The following is a 20,383-nucleotide window of genomic DNA, read 5'->3' on the forward strand; positions in this document are numbered from 1 at the left end:
ACAACCATAGAGTAACAGGTCCAGACACAACCCGGATGGTCCGTCTCTCTCTACGTCCGTCCACTCACAATCCTCCGGCGACTGCACCCGGACGGAAGCGGAAGTGAGGGAAGTGGCAAGAAGAAGGGAGCGTTCGCATGCGCGGTTTGTAGTGTCTATACCACCCGCCCTAGCAGGGTGGTAGGCAGATGTGGCACGTGGGGTGTCCTGTACGGAGTTCGTTGACGATGTGACGACCCCGGGCGACATTGGGACAGACGTTAGAGGGCGAGGATGTCGGTCCCGCGGCTGATGCTGTCATCCTTGGCCGGCGCCGGTCGCTTTTGCGTTTTGGGGTCAGGAGCGGCGAGGTGGAAGAGCGTCCGGGCGCGGAACCGCCGCGGCTTGTCTGACCTCCACCCGCAGCTGTCGCCCAGCCAGGGTTTCAGAGACTCGCCCTCGTGGATGCCCAAGAACCGCTCAGAGCCCCGGAGTTACATAACCAATCCGAAACTCGCCACGACCTTGGTGCAGATACTGCAGAAAGAGAACAGGAACCGTCACCAGCTCTTCCTGGAGTGCAATCCAGGTGAGTCCGTCGTGGACTGTGTTTTCTTGGACGTTCGTGACTAGTGCCTATTGTACTGATTGCCCACGCGGTGCTGTTTAAGACCTGACCCCTTGAAGCAGCTTGTATGGACTGTGGTAATCATGACACCATGAAATATTTCTGCACCAATTTGCACTTTACACAACATTTGGTAATACCTGCTCTTAGCTTTTACCATCTCCTCAAAATACTTGCAAGCGCCCCCCGCCCAGAACTTTTATCTAACCTTTGTATAGGTGTCCTAGAGACCATAGCAGGATGTCAGAACATAAGATTTAAAGTTTATTTATGCACGTAATCTCTACACCCGGCGTGGGGCTCGAACTCTGAGATCAAGAGTCTCACAGTTTTCTGAGTGACCCAGCCAGTCGCTCCTGAAAAATCCTTGTTTAAAGTAGCACTTTCTGTCGTGGGTCTGTTTTGTTTAGGTTTTACAGTATCTTTCGTGGTTAGGGTATCTGGGTAGTCCATGAATAATTGGTGTGCTAAAGGCACCTTTTCTTGTTTGGTTTTCCAAGACATAGTAAAACTTTGTGATTGAGAGGCTTTTCAGGCTTTGACAGAACGGATTCAAAGTCCAGCAGCACTGCTTATCAGCTGTGTTGAGGCAAATGATGTTATCTAATCCCCAGTTTCCTTGCATGTAAATAAAAAGTGTAATATCTACTTTGGGGATGTTGTGGGAATCAAAATTAGATAATACAGGTAAAATATCTACTTTAGTAAATGATATTGAAAGAAATTGTTTCTTTTGCAAATGAACATTTTTTTCTGTTAATATACTAGGTCCTGGAATCCTGACCCAAGCATTACTTGAAAGCCAGGCCAAAGTGATTGCCCTTGAGTGTAACAGAACTTTTCTTCCACATTTGCAGGTATATTTTTAGTTTCTAAAAAAAAAGAAATTTATTGCTCAGTCAGCTATCTTTGAGTATTTAGGAAAGTAACAAGCACAATTTATTTTTTTAGACTCAGTTTTAGGGGCCATGCTGTACATACATTGTTATCCCCGGTGACTAGAGCATAGTATAGTAAGTATCAGTAAGTGATAATATCACGGTATCTATGCTCATTGAATGACTAAACGATTAGAGTCCTGAGATTTATTCTCTGTGTGTACCTCTGCTACAGACTAGATGGGTGACTGAACAAAGTGTATAACTGGTATCTCCAGGGTTCTTTCCTCATCTCTAGTAGGGTATCCCGTACCTCTGCTTTCTATGAACTTAGAATCTAATTGGAGTGTGACGATTAGATCAACGGGACTCTTGTTAACTCTGGATTTAGGGCTTCAGAGGCAAGGAAGGTGTGGTATAGTCAGATACAATTGCATGCAGTGAAAGCATTATCCAAATGGATTTTTCAGTGAATTCTGCTTCCTTGTATAGCAGATCCCTTCACAGAACAGTGAAGTGGACATTCCTTACCTCACTGTCAGCCTCCTTCCTTCTCTTTCCCCTCCCTCCTCAAGTCTCTGGATTCAGTTTAGGAACCTTATACCTCTCTGTGCTAAATTTCTGAAACCATGTGAAATGGAATGATTTAAAAGTGCAGGATGACAACAAAAAAATTATGAAAATGTACCAAATCCTTTTTTTCTTAATTTTTTAATACAACTGTGCATGTTAGATGGTTGTTACTGTACAACTGATTGCTTTGAAAAGAAATCAAGGTTTTCCAGGTTATTGAATTGATGCTGAATCTACTGGAATTCCAAAACATGAAGAGTTTAAAAGACAAGATTATTAAAAGACTGAAGATCATGAAGTGTGGGTTCGTGAGTTTGAGCCCCACATCAGGCTCTGCACTGACAGTGTGGAGCCTGCCTGGGATTCTCTTTCTCCCCCTCTCTACCCCCCACCAAATAAATAAATAATTAAATAAATAACAAGATCATGAAGTGTGATTTAGTAAACATAGCCACCTGTAATTTCAGTTTCACTTTGGGAATTGAAAGCTTTTATTTTGATCCTTTATAAAAGGCCGACTTTTGAAAGAGTGATCTGCATGTTCACAAAATAAGATGGCATTAAAATGTCTTTTTATTTACTTTCTTATCCTATAACACAATAGTTGCTTTTTTGTACGATCGAGGAAAGTGTTCATTTGAACACAATGATTGAGTGAAAGATGGAAGGTTGGGGGCTAGAAAGGTCATGACATACAGTATTTCTTACAGGAATATTAGTCATAAAGTTTCCTGAAACTACAATGTAAGAACAAAATCCGTCTCTGACTAAATCCAGTGTTTGATTAGAACTAGTTCATGTTCCAGTTCAGGCTTTTATTTTCTTTCTGACTCCTCTTTCCCCCTCTCTGCTCAACACTAACTTGAGCTCAGCCCTTAGAACCTGTTCTTTCACTCTTATTAACCATCATTATGATGGAGTGAAAAACCATTCAAATAAGGTTTTGTGTGAATTCATCTATCTGCCAGAATAAACGAGAAGGAACCATTTAAATAGAAGTTTTGTGGCCCTAAATCCCAGCTTTAAAGTGGTGCTTTTAGCAGATATTGCTTCTAGCCCCCCAGAGTTTGTTTCTAAACACTGAAAAGATTTTTCAAAGATAATGAAGGCTTAGGATTTTTATCTAACTTTAGAACCCCCTACCCTCTCATAAATTCCCAAGACTCCACATTAACAGTGTTTCGAGTGGGAACAGTTTGTTTTCCTGTCTGGATGTGCTGGAGATAGTTTTCAAATTGTAGCCTATGATAATAAATCATAATATATCCCTGCTGAAAATGGAAACTGTTGTTGCAGAAATAGCTGTACATGTTCAGCTGAAGAGATAGCTTCTGTGGTAAGCTGTATGGTATTTCAGCAGAGACAGAACAGTCTTTTCAGATCAGCCTGAATGTCAGCTCTAGCCTTCGCTACCTTTAAGACTCTCTGGCAATTAAGTAATTTAACCTGTTTGACTTTGGTTTTTCCTTTTCTCTTACGGGAAATAGAGACAGTAATGCCTACTTGTAAAGATTCTTGTTGCAATTGAAATAAGATAAACTGCTTCCTATCTTTGAATCCTAAATGCAACCAAGTTCAATTTTAAAAGGTGATTTCACTATTACTGTGGAACTAAATTATTTTGGTGTTTTGGCTGTTATTGTCATTACCATTATTGCATGGTAAGCGATAGATGCAAAAACCAACATGTACTTTCAAAGTGCGAGTGGAGCAAGGTCTTTTTTGTTTATTTTTGAGAGAGAGAGACTTTCCCCTCACAGAGCTGGGGGTGGGGAGGGGCAGAGAGAGGAGGACAAAGAATCCAAAGCAGGCTCCAGGTCCGAGCTGTCAGCACAGAGCCCAATGCAGGGCTCGAACTCACAAACAGCGAGATCATGACCTAAGCCAAAGTTGGACGCTTAACTGACTGAGCCCCCCAGGCGCCCTGGGAACAAAGTCTTAAAGTGTGTATTCTTACATTCCTATCAAACCAAAATTCATTAGATTTCTTAGTTACAAAGATTAAAATACGACGCTTGAGTAACTTGTGAGGTTACTTTATTGCTGTACACATAGAACAATTTGTAGGACTTTCACGATGATCTGTTTGTAAGATATCCATCCAGTGAGTGTTCTTTTTCTCTAGCTGGCCTAACACCACACTCTTCTGGTTTTCTTCCTCACGTTTTTTACTTCTCAGCTTCTTGTGAGACCTTGGGGTTAGTTACTCCATCCTCAGGCCTAGTCTCCTGTGATTCTCCCTAGGGGGTCTCCTCTGCACCCCTGGGTTTAATAACCTTCAACAAGCCAGTTCTCACCACTTTATGTCATTAGCCTGGACCATTCCACTGACCGCCCCCCCCGTCAGGCCTACAACTTTCTGCCTGACGTCTCCACTTGGACCGCCTAACAGGTGTCTCAGGACTAACACGAGCAAAAGTAAATGGTTTCCACCCAGGCTGTTGCTTCTGCCATTCTCAAGGGTCCCCTTGAAAATGATCATTAGAATTTACTAGATTTAAATAATATTTAGAGGTTGTAATCAAGCACTTAAAAATAGTTAGGTTTTTTGTTTTGTAACTTTAAATTGCACATTCTTGAAACTTTGGTATATATCAACAGAATTTTCTGTGCATGAGAACCTCGTTATATATCGCACATCGTAGTGCCCTCTTTGATTTTTTTGTAACTTCAGATTAGAGAAAAAAGCATGAGGGGCCCCTGGGTGGCTCAGTCGGTTAAGCGCCCAACTCTGCTTAGGTCATGATCTCACAGTTGGTGGGTTTGAGCCCCGCGTCGGGCTCTGTGCTGACAGCTCAGAGCCTGGGGCCTGCTTCGGATTCTGTGTCTCCCTCTCTCTGCCCCTCACCGGCTCACGTGCTCTCTCTTTTTCTCTCTCTTTCTCTCTCCTTTTCTCAAAACTAAGTAAACATTAAAAAAATTTAAAAAGAAAAAAGGATGAGTAAGAATTTCTTGAAAGATTTTTGTGTTGGGGGCTTTTTCTTAGTAATATTTTGCATTCATCACTTTTCCGGCATTATTTAATTTCTCTTAATTATGTTAATTTTTAGGGTAAATTTTTTGAAGTAGATCTTTGAATTGTTACCGAGTTTGCATATCACTGAAAATCTTAAACATGTCTCTCTGTCTCTCTTTAGTCGCTGCGAACAAAGGTGACTAGAAAACTAGAAGTGGTCCACTGTGACTTCTTTAAACTGGATCCTAGAAATTCTGGAATAGTAAAACCTCCCATTATGCTTTCAGAAACACTTTTTCAGAATTTGGGAATAGAAGCACTTCCTTGGTCAGAAGGTAATTTTGTCATTCACTGTCTCAAATGCCTTATAATTTGCCACCTTTCTCTAGCAGTACACCTTGTCTGTTAAAGAGATCCGTGTACTGTCCAGATGGTATAGTTTGTGTTGACTATGGCTTTCCACTCACATGGATACACTTAGAGCCGTTCTGCAGAGGCCAAGTTCCCTATTGAGGAAAGATGCCGTACCTGAGTTGTAATTGAAATGATAGTTTGTTAACTTGGTTTGACTCCATAAAATATGATCTTTGGAAGAAATTTAAACAATTTATTCAAATATTTTTGCTTGTGTTCTTAACAGATAACCCATTAAGAGTAGTTGGAATCTTCCCAGCTAAAAACGAGAAAAAGATACTTTGGAAACTTTTGTATGACCTGTATTCTTCTACTTCTATATACAGTTATGGACGAGTACAGCTAAATATGTTTATTGCTGAGAAGGAATACGAGGTAGGTTATTAACAAGTCACTGAGTAGCTTTTGTTTTGAAAGAGTCCTGTGATTTTTGTCTGCGTAGTCTTAATCTGTGTGGCTTTAATTTGAGCTCATGACACTTGAGAGTGTTGAGATTGTTTTTAAATTTCTGTAGAGCGGTCTTTAGGTTCGATTTTTTTAAGTCTTTTTTTTTTGTGTGGTTAAACATACAAGATACAATATTTATCATTTTAAGTTTCAAAGCGTCCAGTTCAGTGGCGTTAAGTCTGTTCACGTTGTGGTCCAGCCATTAACCACCATCTGTTTCTTCTCAGAAGTTGTTGATCATCCCATACCGAATTAAACATCAACTCCCCACCTCCCCCTTCCCGAGTCTCTGGCAAACAGTGTTCTACTTCTATGACTATTCACAGAATAGTCCATGAATTTGACTATTCTAGGTCCTTCATGTAAGTGGAATGATAGAGTAGCGTGTTTAGTGTCCGACTTCACTTAGTGTACGTAACGCCTTTGGAGTTCTTCCAAGCTGTAGCGTGTCAGAATTTCGTTTTCTTTTTAAGGCCGAGAAATACTCCATTGTATATCATATATGGACATACACGCGCACCACCTTTTGTTTATTCGTTCATGTGTCAGTGAACGTTTGGGTCGCTCCCACTTTTGGTTATCGTAAATGATGCTGCCGTGAGCTCTGGTTGCAAGTCTGACTTCCAGGGTCTGCTTGCAGTACATTTGGCTGCCTACCCAGGGGTGGCATTGCTGGATCGTGCGGCAATCCTATTTTTCAACTCTGGGGGAGCCACCCTACCGTTTTCCACAGCAGCTGCACTATTTTACGTTCCCACCGGCAGTGCACAGGAATTCCAGTTACTCCGTTGTCTCTCAACATTTGTTTTCTGTTTATAATACCCATTGTAATGAGGTCTCATTGTGCTTTTGATTTGATTACTGATGTTGAACATCTTTTCAGGTGCTCGTAGACCGTTTGTGTTAGGAATGTCTGCTAAGGTCCTTTGCCGTTTTGGGGTTGTTGTTGTTGTTGTTGTTGTTGTTGTTGAGCTTTAGGATTTATTTATATATTCTCGTGATAAATCCCTGTTCGGATACATGAAATACCTGCAGGTGTTTTCTCCCCATCTGTGGGGTGTCGCTGTACACTGTTGATTGTGCACATTGATTCCTGAAGTTTTTTATTGTGATGAAGGCCGGTTTGTCTATTTTTTTCTTCTTTCTGTCTGTGCCTTTGGTGTCATAGCTGAGGAATCACTGTCAAATCCAATGTCAGGAAGCTTTTTTCTTATGTTCTAAGAGTTTTGTAAGTTTCAGTTCTTACATTCAGGTCTTTGATCCATTTTGAGTTACTTTTTTATATGGTGTTGGGTAAGGGTCCAACTTCATTCTTGTGCATACGGGTATTCAGTTTTCCCAGCATCTTTTGTTGAAAAGACTGTGCCTTCCCCGATGAATGACCTTGATGCCCTTCTCAAAACATCATTAAACCCTACACATTAGGGTCTGTTTCTGGGCTCTCTTATTTTATTACATTAGGCTATTCAGTGTCCCTTGAGATTCCATATGAATCTAGGACTGGTTTTTCTGTTTCTGTGAAAAAAACACCCTTGGGATTTTGATAGGGATTGCAGTGAATCCGTAGATCACTGTGGGTAACATTGATATCTTAACATTGGTAAGTCTTCCCATCCGTGAACACAAGTTGTCTTTCCACTTGTGTTTAATCTCTTTCATTAGGTGTAGTTCTCAGTGTACAAATCCTTCACCTCCTTCGTTAAGTTGATCCCTAAGTAGTTTACTCTTCTTGGTGCTGTTGTAAATGAAGTTTTCTTAATTTCCTTTTCGGATTGTTCATCTTGAACATAGAAATATGACTGACGTTTGTGTGTTGTTTTTATATCCTGCAACTTTGCTGAATTCATGTATTCTAACAGGAATACTTAGGGTTTTTCGACTCTGTTCTCTGAAATTCAAGGACCTTCTGAAGTTCTTGATAGTGTCTTGAGAGTAATGTTTCTTTTCTGCTCAGAATGCTTCATGTTATTAATCTTTTAATCCATTGTAGGTATTATGCTGAGTGAAATAAGTCAGTCAGAGAAGGACAGGTATCGTGTGTTTTTGCTCATATGTGGATCTTGAGAAACTTACCAGAAGACCATGGGGAAAGGGAAGGGGAAAAAATAGTTACAAACAGAGAGGGAGGGAGGGAAACCGCAAGAGACTCTTAAATACAGAGAACAAACTGGGGGTGGATGGGGGTGGTGGGGAAGAGAGGAAAGTGGGTGATGGGCATTGAGGAGGGCGCTTGTTGGGATGAGCAATGGGTGTTGTATGTAAGCCAGTTTGACAATAAATTATATTAAAAAATAATAAAAATGAGAGTAAAAAAAATCTTTTAACCCATTGTAACACAAGATGCTTACTCGTCTATAAGAGTTATGGGTCAGGATGGTGGAGCAAGACGTGAAAAGGTGGTTTACTCCCCAAGACTCGGTAGAGAAATAGTGACTGTCCATGAGAAGCGTGGGGGACTCAGAACCTTGAGGCTGTACGTACATCATCTACGTGAAGGAAGAGAAACGGGAAGTGCTTCATCAGATTTCATCTTGCTATTAGGAAATGTTCTAATGCTTTTTTCTACTGTGGGCCTTTTCACATGTGGTTTGCTCTGTCTGTGTGCTGCCCTCTCATTCACTGCCAAGCGCTCAGCCTTCAAGTGTCAGCCTGGACAATTCTTGACTGAGAATTTACTAGGCTACCTGATACATAGTTCTAACACCCTTGTTCCCCATGTAATTAGATATTTTTGTTTCATTTTTTGCTTTAATGAGATTTTGCCCTGGTGGGGGCATGGCTATCAGGGATGGCTAAAGGAAATCAATCCCACATACGTTATATTTTAAGTGTACATGGTGATGTATTTCAATGTGAAAATTTAAAAAGACCTTCTCTTCCTTGAAGTGTTACAGTTAAGATTTGCATTTAATTCTAATTTTCTTCAATTTCCAGATACTATTAAGATAATACTTTTAAGATCAAAATTTGAATTTGATTGATCATAGTCATGTATACATGCAACTTATTTTCTTTTCATTAGAAACTGGTGGCAGATCCCCAAAATAACCTGTATCAACCATTAAGTGTGCTCTGGCAAGTAGCTTGTGAGATTAAGCTTCTGCATGTGGTGAGTAAAATCCTTCTAGATTGCAACAGAACTTCATTTTTTTTTTTAAAGTTTATTTATTTACCTTTGAGAGACAGAGAGAGAGCATAAGCAGGGGAGGGTCAGAGAGAGAGGGAGATACAGAATCCGAAGCAGGCTCCGGGCTCCGAGCCATCAGCACAGAGCCCGATGCAGGGCTCGAACTCACGAACTGTGAGATCATGACCTGAGCTGAAGTCTATGCTTAACTGACTGAGCCACCCAGGTGCCCCAGAACTTCATTGTTTTTAAAGAGACTACATTTTGGATGCCTGGGTGGCTCAGTTGTTAAGCATCTGACATCAGCGCAGGTCATGTTTTCACAGTTCATGAGTTCGAGCCCCGCATCAGGTGAGCTCAAGCCCCACTTCTTTCTCTCCCTCTCTGTCTCTCTGTCTCTGCCCCTTGCTCACGTGCACCCCCTCTCTAAGAAAAGAAAAGAGGCTACATTTCTTTGACCAATAAATGGAGAAAAATTAAAAAATTAATTTTATTTTTTCCTAGCTGTTGAAGATAATTATGTTTTTGTCACATATTTATATTTTTCTCAGATCATAAAAATAATATGGGCTTATTGTAAAAATGTGAGACCAGGAAGGAAAAGGAAGGAAGGAAAGAAGAATTTTTTAAAAGTCACCACTACCATTCTGTCACCCAGAGGTCAATATTGACATTTGTAGCATATTTGTAGCCTTTTCTTTTTGCTCAGTTTTTGTTTTTATTCTTTACATAGTGGAGATTATATTACTTTGTATCTTGTATTTCTTACTCACTAGTAATAGTTAATGGTAAGTTTTTTCTCTTGTCAGTAGACATTTTTCGTAAGTTTTTAATGGCCACTTAAAACCTCACTAGAGTATTCCCCTTTTTAGTTTATTTCTTTCAGCAAGATCAGAGTTGTCTAATAAAAATATAGCGTGAGCCATGTATTTTAGGTTTAATAGTAGCAACATTCATTAACAGGAAAAAACAGGTGAAACTAATTTTAATGTATTTGATTTAACCTTCTTGATCAAAATACTGTCATTTCAGTGTACAATCAGTATGTTACGATTGGTTATTACATAATTTGCATTCTTTATGTTCTAGGCCTTTGAAGTTCAGTGTGTATTTCACACGTAACACATCTCCATTCAGACTAGACATGTTTCAAGTGTTCAATAGCCACATAGGACTAGTGGCTCCTCTATTCATAGCAAGGGGCCGGAGTGAAGAAAAAACTGATGACCACTATTTCTTTCATGCCATAATTTGTCCTTTGTCTTTTTTATTTTAGTAGATTAGAGTTTTTATTGGATGTATGTTTATATACATACAATATATATGGGCCCTTGTGCTTCGAGGGAGGTGTTGGTTTCATTTTAAATTTGCCATGTGCATCTCCATGTAGTCCCTTCCCTGCTTTTGTCCAGGAACATGTTAAGCCGGTCAGTGTGCATACTCAGTTGTTAGAATGTTACCCATTCGACTTCAGCTTTTGTTCCAATCTGTTTTTTCTTCTCCAATACGTGAGGTTCTTAGATTGGATCTCTGTTCCTTGTCTTTTGTATCTGTCATGCTCTCGTCATGTTCCTGTATTTGCAGAACTCTTTTCACACTAGCGTTCACAGCACTGACCCTGCACTTGTATATTGTGACCTTGGTACTGTAGTTCTTGGTGTCCCTGAAATCCTTTCTTACCTCAGTGATCTCTCATTCTGTTGCCTGCCTTTTTACCTGGGCCTCTTCTATCATCCAGGCTATCTGCTGCTTTCTTCATAAAGGCCTCCTGGCAAAGTTAGCTTTCCGGAGAGTCTTTTTGGTGGTTCTGCAGTGTTTGTTTTCAAAGGCCTATGTTGACTTTGGCCATTCATTAACCTCAGTGTTGATGTGATGGTCCCTAACCTGATTGTGAGTCTAATGTGGAAATCTTAGCTATTGAGATAACTTAAGGACCTATTTGCATAACTGTATTAAGGATGAGTCTTTCCAGATAAGGGAATTCCCAATATCTGGATAGACCTTTGATTTTCTTTCTCTTTATCTAAAAAAACAGAAGAGGGATATTTATGATTTAACTATCCCAGTTGTTTTTCTTAAATCCAGTTAGAATGATGACTCAGATTTGATTTGTTCTGTTGTTTAAAGGCAGTAATAATCTGGGACACTTTGCAGAAAACTCAAAGAAATGTTTTGGTTTTGTTTATCTTCCCTCAAGGAGCCTTGGTCCTCATTCAGTGTATATAACCAAGTTGGGGGACCAAAAAAGTCGAAGAATAAGGTAAGAATTAATAAATAACCTTCCTTTTTTTCCTCTAAATGGAACATTTGGTATTCTGTATTTACTTAAAAAATTTTTTAAGTAAACTTATTCATTTTTGAGAGAGAAAGAGAGAGGGAACCACTGGGGAGTGGGGCAGAGAAAGAGGGGGACAGAGGATCTGAATAGGGCTCCGTGCTGACAGCAGCAAGCCCGATGTGGGGCTTGAACCCATGAACTGTAAGATCATGACCTGAGCAGAAGTCGGACGCTAAACCAACTGACCCACCTAGTGCCTCAGTTGGTTAAGTGTCTGACTCTTGATTTCAGGTTGGGTCATGATCTCTGGTTCTTGGGATTGAGCCTTGTGTTGGGCTCTGTGCTGACAGTGCAAGCCCTGCTTGGTTGGGATTCTCTCTCTCCCTCTCTCTCTGCCCCTTCCCTGCTTGCGTGCCCTCTCTCCTGCTGTCTCTATCAATATAAATCATAAACATTTTTTTACAATTCTCATTATTTTTTAAGAGTTGTATTTGTCAGCTGATTGTACGTGGATCCTAGTTAGCATAGTAAGAGCTTAAACAGAATTTGACTTCATTTTTATCTCTCTTGAAATAGAAGGTATATCTCAGATTTGGAAAATATGGTCATTTTAGTGTCCAACTAATTTGATAAACTAAAAGTCAGAAATTTGTAATATTACTAATTATAATGATTGAATTTGTCATATGTTTGATGAATCAGTATGTCTTGTTTCTTATCTGTGGGGGTGGGGCTTGTGTTTGGTTTTTTTTCCTCTCTAAAGAACCGAAGTGGTGATGTTCTAAAGTTATCCTCCATTTACTTTATGTTAGGGGTGCTTGTAGTGAAATTGGAACAAAGTAGTTGAATTTTCAAAAATAATTTTTGAAGTCAATTCAAAAGTTTCACTTTAGGATTAAATGCTAATGATGCCCTAGTCCCAGCTTATCATTATAGCACCCAGTAAGCAGTTTTTAATTTCACTGATCCCTCCCCCCGCCCACAATCAACTGTAGGCATCCACAGCTAGAAACCAAAATTGATTGAAGTTTTCTTTTTCAGGCTAATTTGTTTTCCACAAATAAATATATATATACTATATATATATATATAAATATATATATATATAAATATTTATATATATATTTAAAAATGGGGGGAGGTGGGTGGCTCAGTTAGTTAAGTGTCAGTAAGTTAAGTTAGGTCATGATCTCACATGTGTTGGGGCTCTGAGCTGGGCATGGAATGGAGCCTCCTTAAGATTGTCTCTATCTCCTTCTGCCCCTCTGTCCTTCCCCACACAAATGCTCTTCTCTCTCTCAAATAAAATGAAAAAATAAATAAAAACATATAAAAAAGAAAGGGACACCTGAGTGGCTCAGTCGGTTAAGCATGTCCAACTCTTGATTTTGTCTCAGGTTGTGATCTCACGGTTCATAGGATTGAGCCCTGCATTGGGCTCTGCACTGACAGAGCAGAGCCTGCTTGGAATTCTCTCTCTCCTTCTCTGTCTGCCCCTCCCCTGCTCATGCTCTCTCTCTCTCTCTTTCTGTCTCTCTCAAAATAAGTTAAACTAAGACATTAAAAAATTTAAAAATATAAATGTGTATGTGTGTGTATATAGATGGATAAGTAAATAAGGGATCACTATCTAACACATGAGATTTCCAAAGGACTTAAACAGATGACCTTCCTCCTTTGTGAGGGATAACTTTAGAGAAAAAAACATCTTCACCTTACATCAAGGCATGTGCAGTTTTTATTTTAACCTGACTACTGTGTACTAGAGCAGGCTGGCCAACTTTTTCTGTGAAGGGCCAATCTGCAAATGTTTTAAGCTTTGTAGACCACATAATAGTCTTCATGTTCATATTCTTTTTTTTTTTAAACCATCCTTTACAAATGTAAAAACCATTTGTAGATTCATACTATATGAAAACCAGGCAGGCCATGGACCATAGTATATTTTTTTAACATTACAATCTGTTCAGTATAGAAAGAAGTTCAGTACATGTTGGTGTCATGTTTGGGATTTGGTTTTACCCTGCTTACAAGTTAATAACCTGTTACTCTTTAAAGGATACTACCCCAGGGCAGACTCCTGCATCAGACAAAAGAATGTATTTGCCCTCAGGTCCTATGGGGTAATGTGCCATGGCTTATTTGGATGGTGTAAATGCAGAGGTTTGCATTGCAACATAGAAACACAGGGCTGGGGGAACCCACTTCTTTTCTAGCAGACATTAAGCAAGCCGCTTCTTTGTCCTGGAGAGACATGATCTCCTCCCTCAAGCTGGCTCACTGCAAACCCCCCTGAGAAACTGCCCAAGTAAACAGTGGTTAGGGCCTTGCATTCTTGACACAGACAGCGAGAGCACATAGGAGCCCTCCAGCTCTGGAGATTGCCTCTTCTAGCAGGCAGCTTGTGTGAATAGGTTCACTATGTCTCGCTCTGGCAACATTTTGTGGCTAACACAACTTATTTCTTTCTCTCTCCAGGAATCATTAGAACAAATAAATAAACAAAACATGTGTTTTATTCAGTTGACTCCTCTTCAGAATTTATTTACAGAAAATTTAACATCTGTTAATTATGACATATTTTTTCACATGTTAAAGCAGTGTTTTATGAAGCGCCATGCCACGCTAATGGACCATTTACAGTAAGTAAGAAGAATAAAAGCAAGTATAAAGTAGCAATTTAATATAAGAATTAGATTTTCATGTTAGAAGTCCATTTTCTATATCTGTATCATGATTAACAGAGTGAGATACCATGTTTTCACTCCTACAGATCTTCCAAACCCTTCCTTGGTGCATATTTCAAGAAAAATAAAGTTCAATTTCCCACATAATCTCCTAAGCTTAATTTTTTTTCATTTGAAAAACAACTCGGGATGCCTACCAGTTCTATCTCTGTCAGAGATATGCCCAGAATTGACCTGTGGGAAGAACTGCCTCCATGGGGCAGGTGCCTGTGTGGCTCAGTTGGTTGAGCATCCGATTCTTGGTTTTGCCTCAGGTCATGATCTCCTGTTTGTGAGTTCAGGCCCTGCATCGGGCTCTGTGCTGGCAGTGCAGAGCCTTCTTGGGATTCTCTCTCTCTCTCTCTCTCTCTCTCTCTCTCCCCCCCCCTCCCCCTCTCTCCCTCTCTCCCTCTCTCCCTCCCTCTCCTGCTCATTCTTGATTACTTGCTCTATCAAAATTAATAAAAATTTAAAAAAATAATAAGAGGGGCACATGAGTGGCTCAGTCAGTCGAGCATCTGACTCTTAATTTCGGTTGAGGGCATGACCTCGTGGTTTGTGAGTTTGAGCCACACATCAGGCTCTCTGCTGTTAGCGCGGAGCCCACTTTGGATCCTCTCTGTCTTTCTCTCTGTCTGCCCTTAACCCCACTCTTGTGCGTGCTCTCTCTCTCTCTCTCTCTCTCTCAAAAATAAACATTTAAAAAAATAAAATAGGGGGACCTGGGTGGCTCAGTCAGTTGAGTGTCCAATTTTGGCTAAGGTCATGATCTCCCAGAGTTCATCTCCCCTCATGGGGCTCTGGGCTGGAGCCTGCTTCAGATTCTGTGTCTCCCTCTCTTTTTGCCCGTCCCCCAGTCATCTCTTCTCTCAAAAATGAATAAACATTAAAAAAGCCTTTTTCTTAATAAAAAGAACGAACTCCTTGCTGGTGACTGGGATGGAGGCAGCATCATTTCTGGTGTACCCACCATCTACCTTTCGTCATTGTCTCTCCTTAGTGGTTTTACTTCCCAACCAAAGCCCTCTAGTCCTCTTGTCCTGGACCCGACTTCATGTTTCTACCTAAAGCTTTATTAACATTCTAGCTGTTACTACCTACTTCGTATCCTTATAACTTTTACATGGGCTGATGTGTACAATTTTATAAGTTACGCGTTGCACCTTGGAATCAGCAGCCCATAGTCATTCAAAGTATTGTCAGAGAATAGGTGAGACTCTGAATGAGCTGTTGGTTGAACAATATTTGTGTAAAAATAAATGTTAAAAGTGGCATCAGACCAGTAAAAGTAATCTACCCTTTTCATCTTATCACCTTGTGGTAGTGACTATTTTGAATAAAAATATCAGGAATATAGGAAAATAAGCAATAAATATGGTAAACATGTTGCAAAATGTTAAAATCCCTTGGCAACCTCTGAATTGAAAGCATGTTTACACCTGTGACCAGAATTCTGTCCAAAATCAAAAAGTATTGGAAAAATTTTCCACCAAAATATTTTATTATAAATATTTACTTGTTATTGTCATAGGCTCAGTGATGGTTTCTTGCTAGGCTAATATATAAGGCAGTTTTCTGCTTTAAAATTTATTCGTTAGTAATTTTCACATAAAAAGGTGAAAACTATTCCCTCTTTGAAAACTGTTGGACAGCAGTTTCTGCTCTTTGTACTTCTTGAACTATTACATGGACCTAAATGTTACGGATGTTTTTGCAAAGAGAGCTAAGAGATGAAAGAGGTAGGCAGAAGAATTTTTTTGAAGGGCAGTGTTAAACTGGATTTTTTGGTAAGAATTGATGAGAACACGTGAAGGCCAAAATCTGCTCTTTTTGTTACAGGTAAGCCATGAGACTTTAGAAATAATAGTAAAAGCTGTACATTATACGCAAGCTCTTAAGCCAAACGAGATTGATTATATATCGTAAGTTAAGCATTTTAAATTGGGCGTAGAAGCCATCTCTACCAATATTAATTGCAGTTCTAAGATGGAATTAAGCAGACTTACTTTGTATTTCTTTTGCAGGTCATTGAGTCCAGTTAATGCAGTAGCTATACTGAAGGAAATAGAGAAAGATGGAGACATGAAAATAACAGATCTGTACCCTGAAGACTTTAAACTGCTTTTTGAAACTATAGAGTCTTTCAGAGAATCTTGTAGGTGGCTCTTTGATGACTCCCTAGAAGACATAATCTTGTAGGGAACTGGATTGCCCACATACTGGCGAGAACTGCTTATTTATTTGGAAATTATGGCACCAATGGAAGAGAACTGGGTTTGTGAAGCTTGCAGTGTTTTAGCAGAAGATAACTGCTCTTGTTTGGCAGAGTGGGCAGATAATTTCTTCTGAAGTTGATACCTTTAGTATATTGGATGAAACAACGACTGCTATTTTATTCACAAAAAATAAAATGAACACCGTATTACTTGTGGATTTGATCAGATTGCATTTGTTTTGTTTTGAATTCTATCTCCTGTAGGTATACTGGTAGATGTAGGGTATTGCCAGATGAAATTTAGTTTTAAAAATCCCTTTGGCCAAGGGTGCCTGGCTGGCCTAGTCAGTAGAATGTGTGACTTGATCTCAGGATTGTGAGTTGAATCCCCACGTTGGGTGTAGAGCTTACTGAAAAAAAAAAAAAATCCCTTTGGCCAAATATCTTACCTTGTATTTAAAAAAAAAAATTTTTTTTTTATGTTTTTATTTTATTTTTGAGAGAGAGACACACTGAGAGTGAGGGAGGGGTGGAGAGAGATGGAGAAGAATCTGAAGCAGGCTCCAGGCTCTGAGCTGTCAGCACAGGGCCTGACGTGGGGCTTGAACTCACAGACTGCAAGATCATGACCTGAGCTGAAGTCAGATGCCCAACTGACTGAGCCACCCAGGCGCCCGTATCTTACCTTGTATTAATTTAAATAGCCCACTAACACTGTTGATCTTTTGTTTCCTCTTGGAGGGCAAAAGACTGTACATTATTAAGCTTAGAAAGTAAATTAAAATGATTTAAGTGGTTTTACTTTGCAAATTGTTGAATTATATTATCAAGTGCTGTACAATGAAATTATTTCAATTTTAATATGCTTTAAACTTTTTTAGAAATTAAAATATTTTAAGTAATAAGATTTTGTGATTTTTTTTTTTAGTCTCTATCTAATGATACATTAAATTGACCCTAAGCTTTTCATTTTAAACTGTTATGTACAATGTGCTTTCAGTGAGTAATTCACTCTGCTATTCAAAAGTCGCTTGAATTTTTGTTCTATCAAGAAAGTTCATTTGAAGTTAGACCTTTACATGAAACTAAATGAAATTAAGAATACTTTCTTAGATCTTTGATTGAAGAAGCCACTAGGTTTTAATGGAGACATCAAATCTCAGATCTGTTTGCTATTATGATACTTCTTAATATGATACTTCTTAATACCTGAGTTACTAAGTAACTATTTGCAAGGCATGTTCTTAATAACATTCAGCCAAACCAGTTCTTCCCTGCTATTGTCCTTGGTCTACAATTCAATCTGGCTGGAAACTGAATCCTCTTTTTCCTCTTGTAATTCGTATCCTGCCACTGTATAATCTGCCAAACTGTCATACCATTCAGTCTTCCACTGCTAGACCTTCAGCCTAAATTCCTCCTGAAGCTTCGTAACTAAACTCTAATATTCAGATACCAGGGGCGCCTGGGTGGCTGTCAGTTGGATGTCCGACTTCAGCTCATTCAGCTCAGGTCATGATCTTGTGGTTTGTGGGTTTGAGCCCTGCGTCAGGCTTTGCACTGACAGCGTGGAGCCTGCTTCAGATTTTCTTTCTTCCCCTCTCTCTGCCCCTCCCCCGCTCACACTCGCTTGCTCTCTCAAAAACAAACATTAAAAATAATAATAGGGGCGCCTGGGTGGCTCATTCAGTTAAATGTCTGACTTCAGCTCAAGTCATGATCTCGAGGTTTGTGAGTTCTAGCCCTGCGTCAGGCTCTGTGCTGACAGCTCGGAGACTGGAGCCTGTTTTGGAAACTGTGTCTCCCTCTCTGCCCCTCCCATGCTTGAGCTCTGTCTCTCTCAAAAATAAATGAACATTAAAATAATAATAGGGCAAGAATAAGATACTGAAGGTGGAGTGATTCCTGGTGATGGCAAGGCCTAGTACCAGGTAATTCAGGGTTAAACACACACTTTGTCAAAGGACCTCATGGTTGGTCTTCTGGTTCATTTGAATCCCCCAAACGTTATGAGTTTAGCAGAACGTTCACATGGAATAGTAGGAGCATGGCCTGGTGTCTCTGAAGGAAAGTTCTTATTAGAAGAGTAAAATAGTTGTCCATACATTTATCTCTGGGTAAAGTCATGGTGGCTAAAGACCAGTAGAAGAGGTAAGAGCTTGAGTTATTACAAGAGGAGACTCAGTCGTATTTAAGGATTTTTTGTGTGTGTTTGTTTTTGGAATATTGATAACTTTCCCATAAGAAAATAGATGTTTTTCTCTAGAATATGTAAGAACCCAGTCAGTGTAAATTGAGAAGGTGATTGGGACCAAAACAGGTATGTTCTGTATTAGAATTTTTAAAAATATTCTGTTATTGTGGAGTAATCATTCTCATCACTAAATTGTAGAATGGCATTTAACAGGTTAATTATCTGGCCCTTGGTTTTGCGTGTGTAAAATGAAAAAGATTGGACTTTGTGGCTTTTTATCTGTGATATTCTATAATTATGTGATACTGTATTACCAAAGTGTACTCCTACAGGGAGGAAAACCTGGAGAATGAAGTCAGCATACAAAAAGCAGAGCTAACACATGGAATTAGGAGACATCACTTTGATAACATTCGAGCCCCCTGGCTCCAGCCATACCTGAAGCCATATACGTGTCCAAAGCCAAGCAAATGCCTGAAGCCCATCAGTTTCCTTTATATAAATACTATCTCAGTAGCACTCATCAATAGCATCCCATTTCAACATGGGGATCTTCTAACGACTAAAAATTAGCACAATACTCGAGTGATGACCAGTTGGAGACCTCCACGCCATGCCTGGACTAGAAGGAAGGGGTGTTTTAAGTTCCATGTCCTATTAGTATATTACTGGCACCATTCTAAGGCTTGAAAGAGGAATCCTAGTTACCTGGTGAGACATGAAATACACTTTAAAAAATAATCCAGTAAGTGTTGGTTAAAAGTTCATTTTGTTTATTACTAAAACTGCTGGGTAGTTCTGTATTAAACATTTATAGCTACTACTTAATTTACCTCTTCCTAATAAAACAGCGTGTTAAAATTTCAATTAAGGTTTATGGGGACTTGAGGCACATTCTGTGCTCTCCTTGGATTTTATCTGCTCATTAGAAGCGAGGATATGAGGGGCACCTGGGTGGCTCAGTTGGGTAGACATCCAACTTCGGCTCTCACAGTTCATGGGTTCATGGTTTTGAGCCCTGTATCAGGCTTTCTGCTGTCAGCCCTGAGCCTGCTTCGGATCCTCTGCCCCTCCCCCGCTCACAAGCATTCTCTCTCTCTTTCTCTCTCTCTCTCTCAAAAATAAAAAGCACAAGGATATGAAAGGGAAAAACTAGGGTGAGAAAGCATTGCTTTTTTTGTGTTTTAAAAATCTAATTTAGATTCATGATGAAACTGATTGTAAATTTAGTAAGAATTTTCATTGGAAACATCAAATCTCCAAGACTTGGAGAAAGATGGTTTCAAGATCCTACCCAGGATTTCCTTATTACTTATGGTATAAAAACCTGTACTCCATACATCATGAACCTCTTAACATCTTCCAGTTCTCCTTAAACTTCTTTTACTGTTTTCATATGAGAGAAACCACCAAAAGAATTTATTGAGTTGCAAGATAAGATGGGAGGGCCCAGGGATTCTGAGCTTCTGTTTCTAAAATACATCTGGGGCGCCTGGGTGGCTCAGTCCGTTAAGCATCTGACTTCAGCTCAGGTCATGATTTCACAGTTCGTGGGTTCAAGCCCTGCATCGGGCTCTGTGCTGACAACTCAGAACCTGGACCCTGCTTTGGATTCTGTGTCTCCCTCTCTCTCTGCCCCTCCCCTGCTCATACTCTGTCTCTCAAAAGTAAATAAATGTGTAAAAAAATTTTTTTAAATAAAATACGTCTAAACATAACATGGTCCCTCCCAAGCAATTTTAAATAATATTAAGAGTCAGTCATCTTTCCAGTTTCTGAGTGGTTTTGTATAGCAAATTTGGAACCTGATGCTTCTGATTTATCATTTAAGAGTTCTGAAAAGCAACAACCCATCTTACAATAATTAAATGGATCTTTTTTATTAAGTAAAAGAATTTAACTCTGTTACTGAACATGTGTTTCTCCTTATAGGATGTTAAATTGCATTATTGTGGAATCGCTTATTTC

At 39.6% G+C, this 20,383-nt stretch overlaps 1 protein-coding gene across 1 annotated transcript; it reads left to right on the forward strand.

Moving 5' to 3' along the window:
• The first annotated feature begins 145 nt into the window (after positions 1-145).
• On the forward strand, positions 146-16,449 carry TFB2M (transcription factor B2, mitochondrial). The gene is made up of 8 exons (XM_007076951.3): positions 146-568; positions 1,376-1,464; positions 5,196-5,349; positions 5,655-5,803; positions 8,898-8,984; positions 11,200-11,262; positions 13,759-13,922; positions 16,031-16,449. Exons 1-8 carry the CDS (start codon positions 274-276, stop codon positions 16,203-16,205), a joined length of 1,176 nt encoding a protein of 391 aa, XP_007077013.2. The 5' UTR covers positions 146-273; the 3' UTR covers positions 16,206-16,449.
• The last annotated feature ends 3,934 nt before the right edge of the window (positions 16,450-20,383 follow it).

This window comes from Panthera tigris, chromosome F3 (genome assembly GCF_018350195.1).
Source record: "Panthera tigris isolate Pti1 chromosome F3, P.tigris_Pti1_mat1.1, whole genome shotgun sequence".
Lineage (NCBI taxonomy): Eukaryota > Metazoa > Chordata > Mammalia > Carnivora > Felidae > Panthera > Panthera tigris.

Bases quoted from the DNA above. Each gene is read 5' to 3' on its own strand.
- TFB2M (XM_007076951.3), top strand. From the start codon at position 274: ATGTCGGTCCCGCGGCTGATGCTGTCATCCTTGGCCGGCGCCGGTCGC. The intron at 1,465-5,195 runs GTATATTTTTAG...GTCTCTCTTTAG, and splicing joins CTTTTCTTCCACATTTGCAG to TCGCTGCGAACAAAGGTGAC. The intron at 13,923-16,030 runs GTAAGTAAGAAG...TTTCTTTTGCAG, and splicing joins ACGCTAATGGACCATTTACA to GTCATTGAGTCCAGTTAATG.